A 23,395-nucleotide genomic window follows, 5' to 3' on the forward strand; every position below is an offset into this window, starting at 1 on the left:
CTATTTCAGCACCTGCCCCGGCCGCGCCTTCTCCAGCTTCCGGCGCCGCTCGGCCGGGATCTCGTCCAGGCTGATCCCGTGGTTGCTCGCCCTGCGCCCGGCCAGGCCGGTTTCGGGGAATTTGGGAAAATTTGGGCGGTTTTGGGGACTTTGGGGATCTTTCGGGATTTTTTCGGGATTTTTTCAAGGATTTTTTTGGGATTTGTTCGGGATTTTTTTAGATTTTTTTGAGTTTTTTTCAGGATTTTTTTGATTTTTTGGGGGGGATTTTTTCAAGATTTTTTCGGGATTTTTTGGGGGATTTTCGGGATTTTTCGGGGTTTTTTTTGGGATTTTTTTGAGGTTTTTTCAGGATTTTTTGGGATTTTTTTGGGGGGATATCTTGGGGGGGGTTCGGCATTTTTGGGGATTTTTTTTTTTAAATTTTTCCGTGTTTTTTGTGGACCTTTTTGGCGTTTTTGACAAATTTTTTGGTTTTTTTTTTTTTTCGGGATTTTTTTTGAGGTTTTTGGGAATTTTTTTGGGGTGGTGACCCCAAACCCCACACCCCACACCCCATAACCCCACACCCCATAACCCCATAACCCCATAACCCCATAACCCCTCACCCATAACCCCACACCCCATAACCCCATAACCCCACACCCCATAACCCCATAACCCCATAACCCCATAACCCCATAACCCCATAACCCCTGACCCCATAACCCCACACCCCATAACCCCATAACCCCACACCCCATAACCCCATAGCCCCATAACCCCATAACCCCATAACCCCATAACCCCATAACCCCACACCCCATAACCCCATAACCCCATAACCCCATAACCCCACACCCCATAACCCCATAACCCCACACCCCATAACCCCACACCCCATAACCCCCCACCCCATAACCCCACACCCCATAACCCCATAACCCCACACCCCATAACCCCACACCCCATAACCCCATAACCCCATAACCCCACACCCCATAACCCCATAACCCCACACCCCACACCCCATAACCCCACACCCCATAACCCCATAACCGCACACCCCATAACCCCACACCCCATTACCCCACACCCCACACCCCATAACCCCACACCCCATAACCCCACACCCCATAACCCCATAACCCCATAACCCCACACCCCATAACCCCATAACCCCACACCCCACACCCCATAACCCCACACCCCAAATCCCACACCCCACACCCCATAACCCCATAACCCCACACCCCTGACCCCACACCCCGCACCCCACAGCCCCGACCCCACAGCGGCCCCACTCACCCCGGCAGGAGGTCGGGGGGGGTGGGGATGGGTTTGGTGAATCCCTCGCGGCCCACGAGCCAATAGGTGTCCTCCACACCTTTACCCTATAAATGTTATGGGGTCAGGTATGGGGTTATGGGGTCAGGTATGGGGTCAGTCGGGTACGGGGTCAGGTATGGGCCCACGAGCCAATAGGTGTCCTCCACACCTTTACCCTATAGATTGTAGGGTCAGGTGTGGGGTTATGGGGTCAGGTATGGGGTCAGGTATGGGGTCAGTCAGGTACGGGGTCAGGTATGGGCCCACGAGCCAATAGGTGTCCTCCACACCTTTACCCTATAGATTGTAGGGTCAGTTATGGGGTCAGGTATGGGGTTATGGGGTCAGTTATGGGGTCAGGTATGGGGTCAGTCAGGTATGGGGTCAGGTATGGGCCCACGAGCCAATAGGTGTTCTCCACACCTTTACCCTATAGGGTCAGTTATGGGGTCAGGTATGGGGTCAGGTATGGGGTCGGTCAGGTATGGGCACAGCCAATAGGTGTTCTCTACACCTTTACCTTATAGATGTTATGGGGTCAGGTATGGGGTCGGGTATAGGGTCAGGTGTAGGGTCAGGTATGGGGTCAGGTATGGGCACAGCCAATAGGTGTTCTCTACGCCTTTACCCTATAGATTGTAGGGTCAGGTATGGGGTCAGTCAGGTATGGGGTCAGGTGTAGGGTCAGTTATGGGGTTTTGGGGCTGTTTTGGTGTTTTTGGGGCGCTTTTGGGCTGTATTTGATGTTTTTAGGGCGGTTTTGTGGCCATTTTGGTGTTTTTTGGGCGGTTTTGGGGGGTCTGGGGGCCGTTTTGGTGCTTTTGGGGCGTTTTTGGGCTGTATTTGGTATTTTTAGGGCAGTTTTGGGGTGTTTTGGGGCCGTTCTGGTGTTTTTGGGGCAGTTTTGGGGTCGTTTTGGTGTTTTTGGGGCGGTTTTGGGCTGTATTTGATGTTTTTGGGGCGGTTTTGGGGCTGTTTTGGTGGTTTTGGGGCGGTTTTGGGGCCGTTTTGGTGTTTTTGGGGTGGTTTTGGGCTCACCTTGAGCTCGGTCTTGCCGCGGATGTCGACCTTGAATCCCTCCTGCAGCGAGAGCAGGATGGCGACCGTGCGCTGGTTCACGTGGATGCGATAGGCTGGGGGCAGAGAGGGATTGGGGACCCCCAAAAAAAACCCCAAAAAATGCTAAACCCACCCCCAAAAAACCCTAAAATCCCAAAAACCCCATAACTGACCCCAAACCCGGAGCCCCCCCCCAGAGCCCGGGCTCTGGGTCGCGTGGATGCGATGGGGGCAAAGAGGGATTGGGGACCCCCAAAAAAAAACCCCCAAAAATGCTAAAAAAATCCCCAAAATCCCCTGAAAAACAGAAAAAAAACCCCCAAATTCCCCCCCAAAAAACCCTAAAATCCCAAAAACCCCATAACTGACCCCAAACCCGGAGCCCCCCCAGTGCCCGGGCGCTGGGTCGCGTGGATGTCCCCGTGTCCGTGTCTCTGTCCCTGTCCCCTCCCGGTGTCCCCATCCCTGTCCCTCTGTCCCCCCTGGGTGTCCCTGTCCCCTCCTGGTGTCCCTCTGTCCCCCCTGGGTGTCCCCTGTCCCTGTCCCCATCCCTGTCCCCATGTCCCCTCCTGGTGTCCCTCTGTCCCCTGGGTGTCCCCTGTCCCTGTCCCCATGTCCCCCCTGGGTGTCCCTGTCCCCTCCTGGTGTCCCCTGTCCCCATCCCTGTCCCCTCCGGGTGTCCCCCGGGTGTCCCCTGTCCTCTCTGGGTGTCCCCTGTCCCTGTCCCCATCCCTGTCCCTCTGTCCCCGGCTGTGTCCCCCTGTCCCTGTGCCTGTCCCCTGGGTGTTCCTGTCCCCTCCCAGTGTCTCCTCCCAGTGTCCCCATCCCTGTCCCCATGTCCCCCCCGGGTGTCCCCCTGTCCCCCCGGTGTCACTCACGCAGGCCGGTGGACTCCATGCGCGATGCCTGTTCACGGTGTCACCTCGGGGTGTCCCCATCCCTGTCCCCATGTCCCCTGGGTGTCCCCTGTCCCCTCGGGGTGTCCCCTGGCTGTCCCCTGGCTGTCCCCCCGTGTGTCCCTGTCCCCCCGGTGTCACTCACGCAGGCCGGTGCACTCCATGCGTGACGCCGTGTTCACGGTGTCACCTCGGGGTGTCCCCTGTCCCTGTCCCCATGTCCCCTGGGTGTCCCTCTGTCCCCTGTCCCTGTCCCTGTCCCCCCCGTGTGTCCCTGTCCCCCCGGTGTCACTCACGCAGCCCGGTGGACTCCATGCGCGAGGCCGTGTTGACGGTGTCACCTCCCGGTGTCCCCATCCCTGTCCCTCTGTCCCGAGTCATGTCCCCTGTCCCTGTCCCTCTGTCCCCTGTCCCTTTGTCTGTCCCCTCTGGCTGTCCCCCCCTGTCCCCCCCGGTGTCACTCACGCAGGCCGGTGCGCTCCATGCGCGACGCCATGTTCACGGTGTCACCTCCCGGTGTCCCCATCCCTGTCCCCATGTCCCCTGGCTGTCCCCCCTGTCCCCCCTGTCCCCCCGGTGTCACTCACGCAGCCCGGGGGACTCCATGCGTGACGCCGTGTTCACGGTGTCCCCTGTCCCTGTCCCTCTGTCCCCTCTGGGTGTCCCCTGGGTGTCCCCCAGGTGTCCCCTGGGTGTCCCCCCGTGTGTCCCTGTCCCCCCGGTGTCACTCACGCAGGCCGGTGGACTCCATGCGCGAGGCCGTGTTGACGGTGTCCCCGAACAGGCAGTACCGCGGCATCGTCAGCCCCACCACGCCCGCCACGCACGGCCCTGGGGGCGGGGCCACAGCGGGGGCGGGGTCACAACCGGGGCGTGGTCATAACAGGGGTGTGGTCACAACCGGGGCGGGGTCACAAAGGGGTGGAGTCACAAACGGGCGTGGTCACAAAGGGACAACATCACAATGGGGCGTGGTCACAAGGGGGTTGCAAAAGGGTGGAGTCACAATAGGGCGTGGTCACAAAGGGGTGGAGTCACAAAGGGACAACACAATGGGGCGTGGTCACAAACAGGGCGGGGTCACAAAGGGGTGGAGTCACAAGGGGGTGTGGTCACAAGGGGGTGGGGCCACAAAGGGGTGGAGTCACAATAGGGTGTTGTCACAGAGAGGTGGAGTCACAAAGGGGCGGAGTCACAAAGGGGTGGGGTCACAAAGGGGTGTGGTCATAAAGGGGTGGGGTCACAATAGGTGTGGTCACAATTGGGGTGTGGTCACAAAGGGGTGGGGTCACAAAGGGGGTGGGGTCAACAGGTGAGCATTGAGGGTCGGCCAAGGAGTTGGGTGTGGCCAAGTTGGGCGTGGCCAATTGGGCGTAGCCACATTGGGTGTGGCCATAGACGGGCGTGGCCAATGAGGGCGCGCCGAGTTGGGCGTGGCCAAGAAAGGGGCGTGCCCGCTGAGCGGCCACCGGCTGGGCGTGGCCTACAAGGGCGCGGCCAACCCCTCCCAAAGCGACCCGTTGACCGTTGGCCAAGGCGCCGTCACCCAACGCTTGACCGACGCGCCGGGCGCGCCCGGGGCGTGGCCGGGGCGTGGCGGGGCGTGGCTGGGCGTGGCGGGGCGTGGCCGTACCCGAGTGCAGCCCGATGCGGATGCGCACGGGCACCTCGGGCATGTGGCGCATCTTGAAGGTGCCGACGGAGCTGAGGATGTCCAGGGACATGTTGGCGATCTCGCCGGCGTGCCGGTTGCCGTTGCGCTTGGGCAGCCCCGAGGCCACCATGTAGGCGTCGCCGATGGTCTCCACCTGGCCGGGAGGGCGGGGGTCAGTGGTGGGGCGGGGGGGGGGCCCGGCCACGCCCGCCGGGGGACACGCCCCGCGGCGCCTGCGAGCTCAGGTGGGCATCGGGGGAGCGGCGGGCGCGGCCGGTTTTGGTGGTCAAAGGTGAGGTCGTGGGTTGGACCGGCGTGGGGCCACCTTGGACATGGCCTTGGGGCCACCTTGACCGTGGTGGTCACCTTGACCATGGCCATGAAGTCACCTTGACCATGGCTGTGGTCACCTTGACCATTGCCATGGAGCCACCTTGACCATGGCCTTGGGGCCATCTTGGCCATGGCCTTGAGGTCACCTTGACCATGGCCTTGGGGCCATCTTGACCATGGCCATGAGGTCACCTTGACCATTGCCATGGAGCCACCTTGACCACGGCCATGAGGTCACCTTGACCATGGCCTCGAGGCCACCTTGACCATGGCCTTGGGGCCATCTTGCCCATGGCCATGGGGCCACTTTGACCACAGCTGTGGTCACCTTGTAGCCACCATCGTTGACCTCCAACCCCCATCCTGAGGTGGCCACCCATGACTGAGTGACCGAGTGACCGCGGCCGTGGTCACCTTGTAGCCACCACTGACCACAACACCCATCCTGAGATGGCCACCGATAACTGAGTGACCGAGTGACCACAGCCGTGGTCACCTTGTAGCCACCATTGTTGACCCCCAACCCCCATCCTGAGGTGGCCACCCGTGATCTCATGACCGAGTGACCACCATGACCAGAGCCATGGTCACCTTGTAGCCACCACCAACCCCCATCCTGAGGTGGCCACCCATGACCGAGTGACCACCACGGCCGTGGTCACCTTGTAGCCACCACCAACCCCCATCCTGTGGTGACCACCAATGACCAAGTGACCACCATGGCCGTGGTCACCTTGTAGCCACCACTGACCCCCATGCTGAGGTGACCACCCATGACCACGTGACCGAGTGACCACGGCCGTGGTCACCTTGTAGGCACCATTGTTGACCCCCAACCCCCATCCTGAGGTGGCCACCCATGATCTCATGACCGAGTGACCACCATGACCAGAGCCATGGTCACCTTGTAGCCACCACCAACCCCCATCCTGTGGTGACCACCAATGACCGAGTGACCACCACGGCCGTGGTCACCTTGTAGCCACCACCAACCCCCATCCTGTGGTGACCACCAATGACCAAGTGACCACCATGGCCGTGGTCACCTTGTAGCCACCACTGACCCCCATGCTGAGGTGACCACCCATGACCACGTGACCGAGTGACCACGGCCGTGGTCACCTTGTAGGCACCATTGTTGACCCCCAACCCCCATCCTGAGGTGGCCACCCATGATCTCATGACCGAGTGACCACCATGACCAGAGCCATGGTCACCTTGTAGCCACCACCAACCCCCATCCTGTGGTGACCACCAATGACCGAGTGACCACCACGGCCGTGGTCACCTTGTAGCCACCACCAACCCCCATCCTGTGGTGACCACCAATGACCGAGTGACCACCACGGCCGTGGTCACCTTGTAGCCACCACCAACCCCCATCCTGAGGTGGCCACCCATGACCGAGTGACCACCACGGCCGTGGTCACCTTGTAGACGTCGTGGGAGCCGATGATGGCGTCGAAGAGGGTGTAGAGGTCGTTGAGGAGGTCCACCACCTCGATGGGCTCGCTCATGGCCGAGATGGTGGTGAAGCCCACGATGTCGCTGAAGTACAGCGTCACCTCCTCGAAGTACTCGGGCTCCACCGGCGTCCCCATCTTCAGCGCCTCGGCCACCGACCTGCCCGGGGGCCAGCGGGGTCACCCGGGGGCCAGTGGGGTCACCCACGGGCCGGCCGCGCCCTCCAGGGGGTCAAGGAGTGGCCGATGCGGCCGTTGGGACCGTCCGGTGACCCGGTGGTGGTGAGAGGGGTCAAGGTTGACCACAAGGGTCACCAAGGGGTCACTTTGACCATCTGCTGACCCATAGGTCTGGGTGGGTCGAGGGGTCAAGGCTGACCACGACGTGACCACGGTGACCACCTCGGTCAAGGATGACCACAACGTGACCTTGGTGACCACCTCGGTCAGTGGGTCAAGGATGACCACAACGTGACCTCAGTGACCACCTTGGTCAGTGGGTCAAGGCTGACCACGTGACCTCGGTGACCACCTCGGTCAAGGGGTCAAGGCTGACCACGTGACCTCAGTGACCACCTCAGTCAAGGGGTCAAGGCTGACCACAACCTGACCTTGGTGACCACCTCGGTCAAGGGGTCAAGGCTGACCACGTGACCTCGGTGACCACCTCGGTCAAGGGGTCAAGGCTGACCACGTGACTGCGGTGACCACCTCAGTCAAGGTTGACCACAATAGTCATGACCTTGGTGACCACCTCGGTCAAGGGGTCAAGGCTGACCACAACATGACTGTGGTGACCACCTCGGTCAAGGGGTCAAGGCTGACCACGTGACCACGGTGACCACCTCGGTCAAGGGGTCAAGGCTGACCACAACGTGACCACGGTGACCACCTCAGTCAAGGCTGACCACAACAGTCATGACCTTGGTGACCACCTTGGTCAGTGGGTCAAGGATGACCACAACGTGACTGCGGAGACTACCTCGGTCAAGGGGTCAAGGCTGACCACAACGTGACCACGGTGACCACCTCGACTCCGTCCTGCCCCATAGGTCCAGGGAGCGGTCAATGGGTCAAGGTTGACCCCAACCTCCTCCTGGTGACCCCCCTTGTCCTCTCCTGCCCCACAGCTCCGGCCACACCACCATCTGAAGGTCCCTCCACCCCAAAGCTCCGCGTGGGACCCAAGGGGTGACGCCCACCCAGCCCCATTGACCACGCCCGGCCTCCCCCGCCCCACGGCGACCCACGGCGGCAGCATCTGGGTCAGGAGCTTGTCGGTCTTCTGCTTCTCGATCTCCAGCTCCTCGGTCCTCTCGCGGATCAGGTCCTCCAGGTTGCTGCTGTACTGCTCCAGCATGCGCAGCATCGAGTCGATGATGTTGGTCTTGCGGCCCTTGTTGATGCCCTTGAACTGCCCCACACGCGTGGGTCAGACCGAGGAACCCCATGGAGAACCCATGGAGAACCCATGGAAACCCATGGAGAACCTGTGGAACTCCATGGAAACCCATGGAGAACCCATAGAACTCCATGGAACCTCATGGAAACCCACGGAAACCTCATAGAACCCCATGGAAACCCATGAAAACCCATGGAGAACCCATAGAACTCCATGGAAACCCATGGAGAACCCATGGAACCCCATGGAGAACCCATGGAACTCCATGGAAACCCATGGAGACCTCATAGAACCCCATGGAAACCCATGGAAACCCCATGGAAACCCAGGGAAACCCATGGAGAACCTGTGGAACTCCATGGAAACCCATGGAGACCTCATAGAACCCCATGGAAACCCATGGAAACCCCATGGAAACCCAGGGAAACCCATGGAACCCTATAGAACGCCACGGAACTTCATGGAACTCCATGGAACTCCATGGAGAACCCATGGAAACCCATGGAGAATCCATGGAGAACCCATGGAGAACCTATAGAACCCTATAGAACTCCATGGAACTCCATGGAAACCCATGGAAACCCCATAGAATCCCATGGAGACCCCATATTGGTCCCACCAGTCCCATACTGGTCCCATACTGGTCCCACCAGTCCCATACTGGTCCCATACTGGTCTCACCAGTCCCATACTGGTCCCATAGTGGTCCCACGTGTCCCAGGTGTGCCTCACCTGGTCGAACACCTGGTCGATGGTGGGTCTCTTCTCGGGCTGCTCCCATTAACCCCAGACTGGTCCCATCACCCCATACTGGTCCCAGACTGGTCCCACCTGGCCCAGGTGTGCCTCACCTGGTCGAACACCTGGTCGATGGTGGGTCTCTTCTCGGGCTGCTCGCTCCAGCACTCCTTCATCAGGTGGATGCACTCGAGCGGGGCCTGGTCGGCCGAGACCGTGGGGCGGCACAGGGGGGGCGGGCGCTGCACCTTCTCGATGATCTCTGGGGCAGGTGTGGGGCAGGTGTGGGGTCAGTTTGGCATCAGTTATGGGGTCAGTCTGGGGTCAGTTATGGGGCAGGTGTGGGGCAGTTATGGGGCAGTTATGGAGCAGGTGTGGGGCAGGTGTGGGGTCAGGTGTGGGGCAGTTATGGGGCAGTTATGGGTCAGTTATGGGGCAGCTATGGGGCCGGTGTGGGGCAGGTGTGGGGTCAGTTATGGGGCAGGTGTGGGACAGTTATGGGGTCAGTTTTGGGGCAGTTATGGGGTCAGTCTGGGGTCAGTTATGGGTCAGCTGTGGGGCAGTTATGGGGTCAGTTACGGGGTTTTTTGGGGCGAGGATCACGATTTTGGGGTCGGTTTTGGGGTGCGCAGTTTCGGTGGACACCCGCAGTCCTCATTAGATGTTCTGGGTTTTTTTTGGGGTGAGAATCCCGATTTTGGGGTCGGTTTTGGGGTGCGCAGTTTCGGGGGGCAGCCCCAGCATGCAGCAGGGACTCGGGGGGTTTTTTGGGGCGAGGATCGCGATTTTGGGGTCGGTTTTGGGGTGCACATTTTTGGATGCAGCCCCAGCCCTCATTAGGGGTTCGGGGGGTTTTTTGGGGCGAGGATCGCGGTTTTTGGGGTCGGTTTTGGGGTGAGCAGTTTTGGGGCCACCCCCAGCCCTCATTAGGGGTTCTGGGGGTTTTTTGGGGCGAGGATCGCGGTTTTGGGGTCGGTTTTGGGGTGCGCACCTTCGGGGGGCAGCCCCAGCCCTCATTAGGGGTTCGGGGGGTTTTTTGGGGCGAGGATCGCGATTTTGGGGTCGGTTTTGGGGTGAGCAGTTTTGGGCCCACCCCCAGCCCTCATTAGGGGTTCGGGGGGTTTTTTGGGGTGAGAATCCCATTTTTGGGGTCAGTTTTGGGGTGCACATTTTTGGATGCAGCCCCAGCCCTCATTAGGGGTTCGGGGGGTTTTTTGGGGCGAGGATCGCGTTTTTGGGGTCAATTTTGGGGTGTGCAGTTTTGGGGGACACCCCCAGCCCTCATTAGGGGTTCTGGGGGTTTTTTGGGGCGAGGATCACGATTTTGGGGTCGGTTTTGGGGTGCGCAGTTTTGGTGGACACCCGCAGTCCTCATTAGATGTTCTGGGTTTTTTTTGGGGTGAGAATCCCGATTTTGGGGTCGGTTTTGGGGTGCGCAGTTTCGGGGGGCAGCCCCAGCATGCAGCAGGGACTCGGGGGGTTTTTTGGGGTGAGAATCCCATTTTTGGGGTCAGTTTTGGGGTGCACATTTTTGGATGCAGCCCCAGCCCTCATTAGGGATTCAGGGGGTTTTTTGGGGTGAGGATCGTGGTTTTGGGGTCAGTTTTGGGGTGCACAGTTTTGGATGCAGCCCCAGCCCTCATTAGGGGTTCGGGGGGTTTTTTGGGGTGAGAATCCCATTTTTGGGGTCAGTTTTGGGGTGCACATTTTTGGATGCAGCCCCAGCCCTCATTAGGGGTTCGGGGGGTTTTTTGGGGCGAGGATCGCGGTTTTTGGGGTCGGTTTTGGGGTGCGCACCTTCGGGGGGCAGCCCCAGCCCTCATTAGGGGTTCAGGGGGTTTTTTGGGGCGAGGATCCCGTTTTTGGGGTCGGTTTTGGGGTGAGCAGTTTTGGGGCCACCCCCAGCCCTCATTAGGGGTTCAGGGGTTTTTTTGGGGCGAGGATCGCGATTTTGGGGTCGGTTTTGGGGTGAGCAGTTTTGGGCCCACCCCCAGCCCTCATTAGGGGTTCGGGGGGTTTTTTGGGGTGAGAATCCCATTTTTGGGGTCAGTTTTGGGGTGCACATTTTTGGATGCAGCCCCAGCCCTCATTAGGGGTTCGGGGGGTTTTTTGGGGCGAGGATCGCGTTTTTGGGGTCGGTTTTGGGGTGAGCAGTTTTGGGGCCACCCCAGCCCTCATTAGGGGTTCGGGGGGTTTTTTGGGGCGAGGATCGCGGTTTTGGGGTCGGTTTTGGGGTGCGCACCTTCGGGGGGCAGCCCCAGCATGCAGTACGGGGGGCTCCTGCAGATCACCTCCTGCATGATGATGCCGATGCCGTAGACGTCCCCCCGGAAGGAGCCGCGCCGCTCCAGGGCCTCGTCCCGCAGCAGCTCCGGCGCCGTCCACAGCCGCTCTGCGGGAGGGCGTGGCCGTCCTCGGACACGCCCACCCACACCCCCGGGACACGCCCATCCCGATAGGCCACGCCCGGCCCACCCCAGGACCCAATGGGGAGGCGGCTTGAGGGTGTGGCCACGCCCCCCCCCCCCAGCGTGGGTAGGATGTGGCCAGGTTGGAGCCACGCCCACATTAGGAACGGGGTGTGGGGTTCGTTGTGGCCACGCCCCACTCTAAGCCCCGCCCTTAATACCCCAACCACGCCCATAAAGCACGCCCCTAAACAAAAAGCCACACCCCTATTCAATGGCCACGCCCCTAAATCAAAGGCCATGCCCCTTTCCCCAGGCCCCACCCACCCCCGAGGCCCCACCCCTTCCCTCAATGAAGCCACGCCCCAACGGCCACACCCAGAGTCACACCCATCTGGAAAGCCACACCCCCTCACTGAGCCCCCATTGATTCTCCTGAGGCCACGCCCACGAGGCCAAACCCACGAGGCCACACCCATTTGGCCACGCCCACCGGGCGCCGCCCTCACCGTGGGGCTGCGGGGGCGGGGCCGGGACGCGCTGCGCCTCCAGCAGTTGGTTGTAGCCGTGGTCGGTGACCTTGAGCACGAAGCGCCCGTCCACCACGCAGTTGCGCGACTTGAGGCGCCCGTGCACGACGTCGCGGTGGTGCAGGTACCGCACGCCCTGCGGGGACAGCGCGGCGGCGGTGCCGGGGCGGTCAGCGCCGCGGGCAGCAGGGCCGCGGTCAACGAGCCATGGTCAACAAGGCCATGGTCAACTGTCAACGTCATGGTCAACCGTCAACACCATGGTCAACCATTGACATCATGATCAACAATTAGCATCATGGTCAACCATCAATGCCATGGTCAACAAGCCATGGTCAACATGCCATGGTCATCCAGGCCATGGTCAATAATCAATGTCATGGTCAACCATTGACATCATGGTCGACAATCAACGCCATGGTCAACCACCAATGCCATGGTCAACAAGGCCATGGTCGACAAGGCCATGGTCAACAAGGCCATGGTCAACCGTCAATGTCATGGTCAACCATTGACATCTTGGTCGACAATCAACGCCACGGTCAACCGTCAATGCCATGGTCAACCATTGACATCATGGTCGACAATCAACGCCATGGTCAACCGTCAATGCCATGGTCAACAAGGCCATGGTCAAACGTCAATGTCATGGTCAACCACCAATGCCATGGTCAACAAGGCCATGGTCAACCATCAATGCCATGGTCAACAAGGCCATGGTCAACCGTCAATGTCATGGTCAACCATTGACATCATGGTCAACCGTAAATGTCATGGTCAACAAGGCCATGGTCACCAAGGCCATGGTCATCAATGCCATGGTCATCAATGCCATGGTCAATAATCAATGTCATGGTCAACCGTCAACGTCATGGTCAACCATTGACATCATGGTCGACAATCAACGCCATGGTCAACCGTCAATGCCATGGTCAGCAAAGTCATGGTCAACCATCAATGTCATGGTCGACAATCAACGCCATGGTCAACCGTCAATGCCATGGTCAGCAAAGTCATGGTCAACCATCAATGTCATGGTCAACAATCAAGGCCATGGTCAACCACCAATGCCATGGTCAACAAGGCCATGGTCAACAAGGCCATGGTCAACCGTCAATGTCATGGTCAACCATTGACATCATGGTCAACAATCAACACCATGGTCAACCATCAATGTGATGGTCAACAAGGCCATGGTCAACAAGGTCATGGTCAACAGGCCATGGTCAACCGTCAATGTCATGGTCAACAATCGACAATGTTTTGGCCAACAATCAACGCCATGGTCAACAACACCATGGTCACCAGAGCCAAGGCCACCACAGCCATGGTCAACGGCACCATGGCCAACAATCAACGTCATGGCCAACAATGAACATCGTGGTCAACAATCAACTCCATGATCAATATTATGGTCAACAGTCAATGCCATGGTTAAGCATCGTCATGGTCAACCATCAACACCATGGTCAACAATCAACGCCATGACCAATGTTATTGTCAACAATCAATGTCATGGCCAACAATCAACGCCATGGCCAACGTTACCATTGTCAACAATGCCCAACACCATGGTCCACAACGTTGTAGGCCACGCCCCCATGACCACCCCACGGCCACCAGACCCCCAAGGCCACCCCGCGGCCACCTTGATGAGGTCGATGAGGAGGGAGGACTTGAACATCCAGTCGAGCTTCATGTCCTCGTTGCGCAGCAGGTCCTCGAGGCTGCCGCGCGAGCAGTGCTCCGACACGATGGCGAAGATGCCGCAGTCGTGGAAGAAGCCCAGGAACAGGTTCACGTTCTCGTGCCGCAGGTCCCGCAGCTGGGCGGGGACACCGGGATGGGGAGGGGATGATCCAATGATGTCCCCAAGACCCAATGATGTCCCCATGACCCAACAATGTCCTCATGACCCCTCAATGTCCCCATGACCCAGTGATGTCCCCAAGGTCCATGATGACCCAACGATGTCCCCATGACCCCTCAATGTCCCCATGACCCAGTGATGTCCCCAAGGTCCATGATGACCCAACGATGTCCCCATGACCCCTCAATGTCCCCATGACCCAGTGATGTCCCCAAGGTCCATGATGACCCAACGATGTCCCCATGACCCCTCAATGTCCCCTTGACCCAACGATGTCCCCATGGTCCATGATGATCCCTCAATGTCCCCGTGCTCCAACGATGTCCCCAAGGTTTGTGATGACCCAACGATGTCCCCATGACCCAACCTGGACCACGGTGACCCAACGATGTCCCCGTGGTCCCTGATGACCCAACAATGTCCCCATGACCCAACGATGTTCCCATGACCCCTCAATGTCCCCTTGACCCAGCGATGTCCCCATGGTCCCAACTGACCCCCCAGTGTCCCCAATGTCCCCTCAATGTCCCCTCGGTGTCCCCAATTTCCCCTCAGTGTCCCCTCAATGTCCCCCCGATGTCCCCCCGATGTCCCCCCCGGTGTCCCCCCGGTTTCCCCAATGTCCCCGCTGTCCCCAATGTCCCCTCAGTGTCCCTGGTGTCCCCAATGTCCCCAATGTCCCCCCGGTGTCCCCAATGTCCCCAATGTCCCCAATGTCCCCAATGTCCCCGGTGTCCCCTCAATGTCCCCAATGTCCCCAATGTCCCCAATGTCCCCGGTGTCCCCGATGTCCCCAATGTCCCCAATGTCTCCGGTGTCCCGGTGTCCCCGCCCGGCCCTCACCTTGCAGAAGGCCAGCTTGGTGGCCGCTTTCACCTCCGTGTGCTGCTCCCCCGGGAACTTCTTCAGCCACACCCAGTCGCCCTGCGGGGGAGGGGCGCGGGGAGGGGGAGGGGTCAGGCCTCGGCCCCGCCCACTCGCACCTGGGCACACCTGGGGACGCGCGAGAGCCCCGCCCGAAGCCACCTGGGAGGGGCGGGACGGGGAGGGGGCGGGGCAGGGATGGAAGGGGTGGGTCCAGGGTGGAAGGGGCGGGTCCGGGGTGGAAGGGGCGGGGCCTGGGGCGGAAGGGGCGGGGCCTGGGGCGGAAGGGGCGGGGCCTGGCTCCAGGACTTACCTGCACGGAGGCGACAAGGCCCTGCTGGTTAAACAAGAGCAGCAGCAGGGGCAGGTTGCTGCTGCCCTTCGCGTTCTCCTGCGGGAAAGCAGCTGTCAATCATCGCCCGGGGGCGGGGCGCAGCTGTCAATCACCGCCCGGGGGCGGGGCTAGCGATTAATAATTCCCCAGGGGCGGGGCACAGCTGTCAATCATCCTCCGGGGGCGGGGTGCAGCTGTCAATCATTATCCGGGGGCGGGGCACAGCTGTCAATCTCCGCCCAGAGGCGGGGTTAACTGGTAATCATTGCCTGGGGATCAGCTGTCAATCACTGCTGTCAATCATCCCCCAGGGGATGGTGGATCAGCTGTCAATCATCTCCTGGAGGTGGGGTCTAGATCAGCTGTCAATCATCCCCCAGGGGGTGGGATCAGCTGTCAATCATCATCGGGGGATGGCGGATCAGCTGTCAATCATCCCCCAGGAGCGAGGACCAGCTGTCAATCATTGCCTGGGGGTGTGGATCAGCTGTCAATCATGCCCAGTGGGTGGGATCAGCTGTCAATCATTGCCCATGGGTGTGGACCAGCTGTCAATCATCCCCCAGGGGTGGGGATCAGCTGTCAATCATCCCCCAGGGGCGGGGATCAGCTGTCAATCATCCCCCAGTGGGTGGGATCAGCTGTCAATCATCATCGGGGGATGGTGGATCAGCTGTCAATCATTGCCTGGAGCATGGATCAGCTGTCAATCATCCCCCAGTGGGGTGGGATCAGCTGTCAATCATCCCCCAGGCGGCCAGCTCCAGCTGCCAATCATCGCCCGGTGGGCGGGGCCGGGCTCCCCAGGGGCGTGGCCTCGCCTTGTCGCCCCCGCAGGTGGGGAGGGGGGAGGGGGGGGAGGGGTGACTGGTAGGGCGGGGAGGGGGCGGGGCCAGGCGGAGGGGGCGGGGCCAGGCGGGGGGCGGGGCCGGGGGGTCTCTCTCACCTCGGCCACGGCCACGTTGGTGGTGTCGGGGCCGGGGGCGGCGCTGCGGACGCTCCGCGCGTCCCCCCCGCTCTGGCCGGCCAGGCTGGCCTGGCTGCTGTCCACCTGGGGGGAGGGGCGGTCAGCGGGGTCACCCGGGGTCACCCAGGGGTCATGCAGAGGTCACCCAGGGGTCACTCAGGGGTCACTGGGGTTACTCAGGGGTCACTCAGGGTCATCAGGGGTCACTCAGGGGTCACTCAGGGTCATCAGGGGTCACTCAGGGGTCACTCAGGGGTCACTGTCCCAAATGTCCCCAAATGTCCCCAATCCCCCAATGTCCCCAATCTCCTCAATGTCTCCAATGTCCCCAAATGTCCCCAATGTCCCCAGTGTCCCCAATGTCCCCAATCCCCCCAGTGTCCCCCCGGTGTCCCCAATCCCCCCAGTGTCCCCATTGTCCCCCTGGTGTCCCCAGTGTCCCCCCCGGTGTCCCCAATGTCCCAAATCCCCCTGGTGTCCTCCCGGTGTCCCCAATGTCCCCCCGGTGTCCCCAATGTCCCCAGTGTCCCCCCGGTGTCCCCCCGGTGTCACCTGTTTGCTGCTCCGGGTGTTGATGAAGGTCAGGTCCTCCATGGTCAGGATGATTTTGTTGGGGCCCTTCATGAGCTGCGCCTGCTGGAGGCGGCGCCTGCGGGGACACGGGGACAGACGTGGGGACAGACGTGGGGACATGGGGACAGCATTGGGGACAGACGTGGGGACAGACGTGGGGACATGGGGACAGACGTGGGACAGACGTGGGGACAGACGTGGGGACAGACGTGGGGACACGGGGACAGCGGGGACAGACGTGGGGACAGACGTGGGGACAGACGTGGGACAGACGTGGGGACAGACGTGGGGACAGACGTGGGGACACGGGGACAGCGGGGACAGACGTGGGGACACTGGGACAGCGGGGACAGACATGGGGACAGACGTGGGGACAGACGTGGGGACACGGGGACAGACGTGGGGACATGGGGACAGACATGGGGACAGCATTGGGGACAGCAGGGACAGACGTGGGGACAGACGTGGGGACAGACGTGGGGACAGACGTGGGGACATGGGGACAGACGTGGGGGACACGGGGACAGACATGGGGACAGCATTGGGGACAGCAGGGACAGACGTGGGGGACAGACGTGGGGACACGGGGACAGACATGGGGACAGACGTGGGGACAGACGTGGGGACATTGAGACAGACATGGGGACAGACGTGGGGACAGACATAGGGATAGACATGGGGACATGGGGACATTGGGGACAGACATGGGGACATGGGGACATGGGGACACTGGGACAGACGTCGGGACAGACATGGGGACAGACATGGGACAATGGGGACAGCAGGGACAGCAGGGACAGCAGGGACAGCAATGGGGACATTGGGGGACATCATTGGGCCACCAGGGCCACCCTGGGCAGGGACACGGAGCTGCTGAGGGGCCAACCAGGGCCACCAGGGCCACCGGGGCCACCATGGCCACCATGGCCACCGGAGCCACCAAGGTCACCAGGGCCACCATGGCCACCATGGCCACCAGGACCACCAGGGCCACCGGGGCCACCATGGCCACCAGGGCCACCGGGGCCACCAGGGCCACCCACCTGATGTGGCAGGCGAGGGCGGCGCCGCGCGCGCGATGAGGGCGGCGATGAGGAGGAAGAGGAAGAAGACGAAGCCGGCGTCCATCCCTGCGGGGAGACCAGGAATGACTTGGAGTGACCATGGGAGTGACTGGGAGTGACCAGGGGTGACCAGGAGTGACCACGGGAGTGACCAGGGAGTGACCAGGGGTGACCATCCAGAACCATGGTGGCACCATGACCATGAGGGGGACCACGGTTGGTCCAGGACCACGGTGCCACCGCCACCACGGCCATTCCAGCACCGTGGTGGCACCATGACCACGGTGGCACCACAGCTGACCCAGAACCATGGTGCCACCGCCACCACGGCCACTCCAGCACCATGGTGGGCACCACGGCCTTGAGGGGACCATGGCTGGTCCAGAACCGTGGTGGCACCATGACCATGGAGGGGACCACAAGTGGTCCAACACCACGGTGGCCCCACAGATGACCTAGAACCATGGTGCCACCACCACCACGGCCATTCCAGCACCATGGTTGGCAGCACGACCATGGTGGCACCACAGCTGACCCAGACCCATGGGTGGCACCACCACCACAGCTGGTCCAGAACCACGATGCCACCACCACTACGTCCACTCCAGCACCTTGGTGTCACCATGACCATAAGGGAACCACGGCTGGTCCAGCACCATGGTGGCACCATGACCACGGTGGCACCGCGGCTCTCCCAGATCCATGGTGCCACCACCACCGTGGCCACTCCAGCACCGTGGTGGCACCACGACCACGGTGGCACCACAGCTGACCCAGATCCATGGGTGGTACCACCACCACAGCTGGTCCAGAACCATGGTGGCACCATGACCCCGATCATCCAGAAACCATGGTGGCACCACGGCCATGAGGGGGACCACAACTGGTCCAGCACTGTGGTGGCACCATGACCCCGATCATCCAGCACCGTGGTGGCACCATGACCATGGAGGGGACCACAACTGGTCCAGAACCGTGGTTGCCCCACAGATGACCCAAAAAAGAACCATGGTGCCACCACCACTGTGGCCACTCCAGCACCATGATGGCACCACGACCACGAAGGAACCACGGCTGGTCCAGATCCACGGTGCCACACCCTGACCCTCCCAGCCCCGGCGCGGCCGCTCACCGCCGTTGCAGATGGCGCCGGAGTCCGAACCAGCAGCCGGCGTCGGTGGCCGGGCTGGCGCTGTGCGGCCAGTGGGGGCTGTGGCTGCGGTAGCTGAGGCCGCGCGTGCCCGGCTCCAGCCCGTAGACCGCCCACAGGTGGTGGCCCTTGCCGTCTGTGTCCAGCACCACGTAGGGCACCGAGACGTCGCCGTCCTCGTCCACGGTGAAGGTCTGGCAGAAGCCCCGGAGCTGGAAGTCGCGGGGCGTGGTCGGCCACGCTGGTGCCCATCACCCAGCGGCCGCTGCGGCGCGTGGCCTCCACCGCCGTGGCCAGGAAGTAGATGGAGTTGTAGATGGTGGAGAAGAGCGGGTGGACCTGGCGGGGGGACAGGTGGGACGTGGTGGGGCCACCGGGGTGGGGCGCTCGGAGGGCGAGGGTGGTGGGTGAGGTTGGGTGGCGTTGGCCGCGGTTGTTGGGTGTTGGCCGTGGTCAACCAAGATGGCCACGGTCATCTCCCATTGGCCACGGTCATCTCCCATTGGCCATGGTCAACCAAGATGGCCACGGTCATCTCCCGTTGGGCACGGTCATCTCCCATTGGCCATGGTCAACCAAGATGGCCACGGTCATCTCTCTTTGGCCATGGTCAATGGAGATGGTCGTGGTGATCTCCCATTGGCCGTGGTCAATGGAGGTGGTCACGGTTATCTCTCTTTGGCCATGGTCAATGGAGATGGTCACGGTCATCTCTCATTGGCCACGGTCATCTCCCATTGGCCATGGTCAACCAAGATGGCCACGGTCATCTCCCATTGGGCACGGTCGTCCTCCCATTGGCCATGGTCAATGGAGATGGTCATTGTCATCTCCCATTGGCCATGGTCAATGATGATGGTCACAGTCATCTCCCATTGGCCATGGTCAATGAAGATGTTTATGGTCATCTCTCATTGGCCACGGTCATCTCCCATTGGGCACGGTCATCTCCCACTGGCCATGGTCAATGGAGATGGTCATGGTCATCTCCCATTGGCCATGGTCAATGATGATGGTCATGGTCATCCTCTCATTGACCATGGTCGTCTCCCATTGGCCACGGTCATCTCCCATTGGCCACGGTCATCTCCCACTGGCCATGGTCAATGAAGATGGTCACAGTCATCTCCCATTGGCCATGGTCATCTCCCACTGACCATGGTCATCTCCATCCTAGGCTGGTGGCCATGGCCATCTCTAACCAATCCTCCAGAGACGCCCCCCAAGCCCCCGGAGATGCCCCAAATCCCTTGAGGTACCCCCAAAACCCCCTCAAGATGCCCCCAAACTTCTCAAGATGCCCTCAAACACTCTCAAGATGCCCCCCAAAGCTCTTGAGATACCCCCAAACCCCGTGGAGACGCCCCCAGACCTTTCAAGATGTCCCCAAACCTCTTGAGATGCCCCCAAACCTCTCAACATACCCTCAAAGCCCCTGAAGATGCCCCAAAACCCCCTGAAGATACCCCCAGACCTCTCGAGATGCCCTCAAACCCCCTGGAGATGCCCTCAAACCCTCTCAAGATACCCCCAAACCCCCTGGAGACGCCCCCAAAACCTCTCGAGATGTCCCCAACCCTCTGAAGATGCCCTCAAAACCCCTGGAGATGCCCCCAAACCCCCTGGAGATGCCCCCGAACCCCCTGGGGACGCCCCCCCCAGCCCCACCTCTGCGGGGTCGAGGTTCGCGGGGACCTCGTAGGCCTTCTTGGCCTCCTCCAGGGCCTCGTGGAAGGAGGCGTCGGGCGAGTCGATGGTGATGGTGAGCACGGCGTCGTAGGCCAGGCGCAGCTTGGTGTTGTTGGCCAGCACCGGGTAGGGCACGCGGCGGTAGGGCAGCGCGAAGGTCAGCGCGTCGTACGGGATGAAGACGAAGGTCCCGTCCGTCATGCCCAGGTCCTCGGCCTTCTCCAGGAGAACCTTCTGCTCCCCGCCCCGCCCAGGAGCACGGAGTGCATGCACATGACCACCACTGCCGGGGGACACGGGGGGGACACGGGGGGGACAACCGGGGGGGACACGGACACGGCGGTGGGGTGGTGGCAACCGGGCAGTGCCCCCCACCCACCCGGCATCGTGTGTGCCGCGCCTGGACTTCATCCGCCCGCCTGTGTCTGTCTTCATCCATCCTTCATCCGTCCGTCCGGCCATCTGTCCGTCCATCCGTCCATCCATCCATCCATCCATCATCCATCCTTCATCCGTCCATCCGTCCGTCCATCAACCATCCCTCTGTCCATCCATCCATCCATCCATCCATCTCCACCATCTTCATCCATCCATCCATCCATCCATCCATCCATCTGTCCATCTGTCCATCTGTCCATCCTTCATCCATCCATCCATCCGTCCCTCCTCCATCTCCATCCCCATCCCCATCTCCATCTCCACCTCCATCCCATCTCCATCTCTCCATGTCCACCTCCACCTCTCTCCATCCCCATCTCCATCCCCATCTCCACCTCCATCTCTGTCTCCATCCCCACCTCCACCTCTCCACCTCCATCCCACCTTGACCTCCATCTCCATCCCACCTCCACCTCCACCTCCATCCCATCTCCACCTCCATCCCACCTCCATCTCCAATTCCACCTCCATCTCCCACCTCCACCTCCATCTCTCCATCTCCCACCTCCACCTCCATCTCCACCTCCACCTCCATCCCACCTCCATCCCACCTCCATCTCCACCTCCACTTCCACCTCCATCCCCACCTCCACCTCTCCACCTCCATCCCACCTTGACCTCCATCTCCATCTCCATCCCATCTCCATCCCATCTCCATCCCACCTCCACCTCCACCTCCATCCCATCTCCACCTCCATCCCACCTCCATCTCCAATTCCACCTCCATCCCACCTGCCATCTCCATCTCCACCTCCACTTCCACCTCCATCTCCACTTCCACCTCCATCCCACCTTGACCTCCATCTCCATCCCACCTCCACCTCCACCTCCACCTCCATCCCACCTCCATCTCCAATTCCACCTCCATCTCCCACCTCCATCTCCATCCCACCTCCACCTCCACCTCCATCCCATCTCCACCTCCATCCCAACCTCCATCTCCAATTCCACCTCCATCTCCCACCTCCACCTCCATCCCACCTCCATCTCCAATTCCACCTCCATCCCACCTGCATCTCCATCTCCACCTCCACTTCCACCTCCATTTCCACCTCCACCTCCACCTCCATCTCTCCACCTCCATCCCACCTTGACCTCCATCTCCATCCCACCTCCATCTCCACCTCCACCTTGACCTCCATCCCACCTGCATCTCCATTTCCACCTCCACCTCCACCTCTCCATCTCCACCTCCGTCCCACCTCCACGTCCACCTCCACCCACCTCCAGCCACGCCCACCCGCGTCCCTCCCGTCCCTCACCCTCGCACCCCGTCCGCCCTCTGCACCCTCCTCAGCGCCTCCTCGGCCTCCTCCTCGTCCTCTCCGGCCACGGCCACCACGGTGACCGGCAGCCCCCGGGCCCTCAGCTCGGCGGCCAGCTCCTGCCCGGTGTCCACCCACAGGTCCTGCGGCGCGGCCACCACGGCCACGTGCGCCCCAGCGGAAGTACCGCAGCACGGCGTGCAGCACGCCGGCCGGGGCGGGCAGCGGCTTGACCAGAGTGACCGCTCCGGCCGCGCCGCACGCCCAGGACACCAGGGGCTTGTTCCAGGCGGCGGCCAGCAGCCCGGCGGCGCCGCAGGCCGCGGGGTTCAGCGGGCCCACGATTGGCGCTGGCGCGGCGCTCGGCGCCGACCACGCCGGCCACGGCCTGGGGCGCGGCGCAGGCCTCGGGCAGCACCACGGCGTCCCACCAGTAGCCGGCGGCCAGCGCCGGGTCGCGGTTGAGCCGCGCCACCGCCCAGGCTGGAGGCCACGTCCGGCAGCGCCCGCGCCAGCAGGGGGTCGCAGCCCCAGGGGCCCAGGACGCCCACGCGGAAGGTGGCGGCCACCGAGAGCGGGGGACAGCGGAGGAGGAGGAGGAGGAGGAGGAGGAGGAGCGCGGGGACGCGGGCGCGGCCGGAGGGGCGGCGGGAGAAGGAGGGGACGCGGCGCGGCAACGCCGGTGGGAGGGGTGACAACGCCGCGGGAGGTGGCCACCACCCACGGGAGGTGACAAAGCCATGGGAGATGCCACCATGAGAGATGCCAAAACCATGGGAGATGCCACCATGGGCAGGTGGCACCATCGCAGGAGGTGACAAAGCCATGGCAGATGTCACCATGAGAGATGCCAAAGCCATGGGAGATGCCACCATGGGAGGTGGCACCACCATGGGAGGTGGCACCATGGAGATGTCATTCTGGGAGGTGGCACCATCATGGGAGGTGACAAAGCCATGGGAGGTGGCACCACCATGGGAGGTGTCATCATCATGGGAGGTGTCACCATGGGAGATGGCAACCGTGTGAGGTGGTGCCATCACGGGAGGTGACAACGCCGCGGGAGGTGGCACCATGGGAGGTGTCACCATGGGAGGTGGTGCCATCATGGGAGGTGACAAAGCCACGGGAGGTGGCACCATGAGAGATGCCAAAGCCATGGGAGATGCCACCATGGGAGGTGGCACCATGGGAGGTGACAAAAGCCATGGGAGATGTCACCATGGGAGGTGGCGCCACCATGGGAGATGTCATCATCATGGGAGGTGTCACCACCACAGGAGGTGACAAAGCCATGGGAGGTGATGCCATTATGGGAGGTGGCACCACCATGGGAGGTGACAAAGCCATGGGAGATGGTGCCATTATGGGAGGTGGCACCACCATGGGA

The 23,395-nt window shown here is 61.5% G+C and overlaps 1 protein-coding gene across 1 annotated transcript; it reads right to left on the minus strand.

The window, feature by feature from the left end:
* On the minus strand, nucleotides 1-23,195 carry LOC128802995 (retinal guanylyl cyclase 1-like). The gene is given in 26 exon segments (XM_053969559.1): nucleotides 1-91; nucleotides 1,288-1,373; nucleotides 2,347-2,441; nucleotides 3,996-4,094; nucleotides 4,897-5,071; nucleotides 6,681-6,873; nucleotides 7,964-8,127; nucleotides 8,967-9,115; nucleotides 11,096-11,245; nucleotides 11,771-11,927; nucleotides 13,440-13,616; nucleotides 14,505-14,585; nucleotides 14,839-14,909; nucleotides 15,790-15,910; nucleotides 16,379-16,475; nucleotides 17,443-17,474; nucleotides 17,477-17,529; nucleotides 18,596-18,620; nucleotides 18,622-18,837; nucleotides 18,839-18,952; nucleotides 20,282-20,542; nucleotides 20,545-20,587; nucleotides 22,006-22,178; nucleotides 22,180-22,356; nucleotides 22,358-22,483; nucleotides 22,485-23,195. Coding segments are annotated over 26 exon segments (3,837 nt in total).
* Nucleotides 23,196-23,395: the final 200 nt, after the last annotated feature.

This window comes from Vidua macroura, unplaced genomic scaffold (genome assembly GCF_024509145.1).
Source record: "Vidua macroura isolate BioBank_ID:100142 unplaced genomic scaffold, ASM2450914v1 whyUn_scaffold_244, whole genome shotgun sequence".
In the NCBI taxonomy this organism is placed as follows: domain Eukaryota; kingdom Metazoa; phylum Chordata; class Aves; order Passeriformes; family Viduidae; genus Vidua; species Vidua macroura.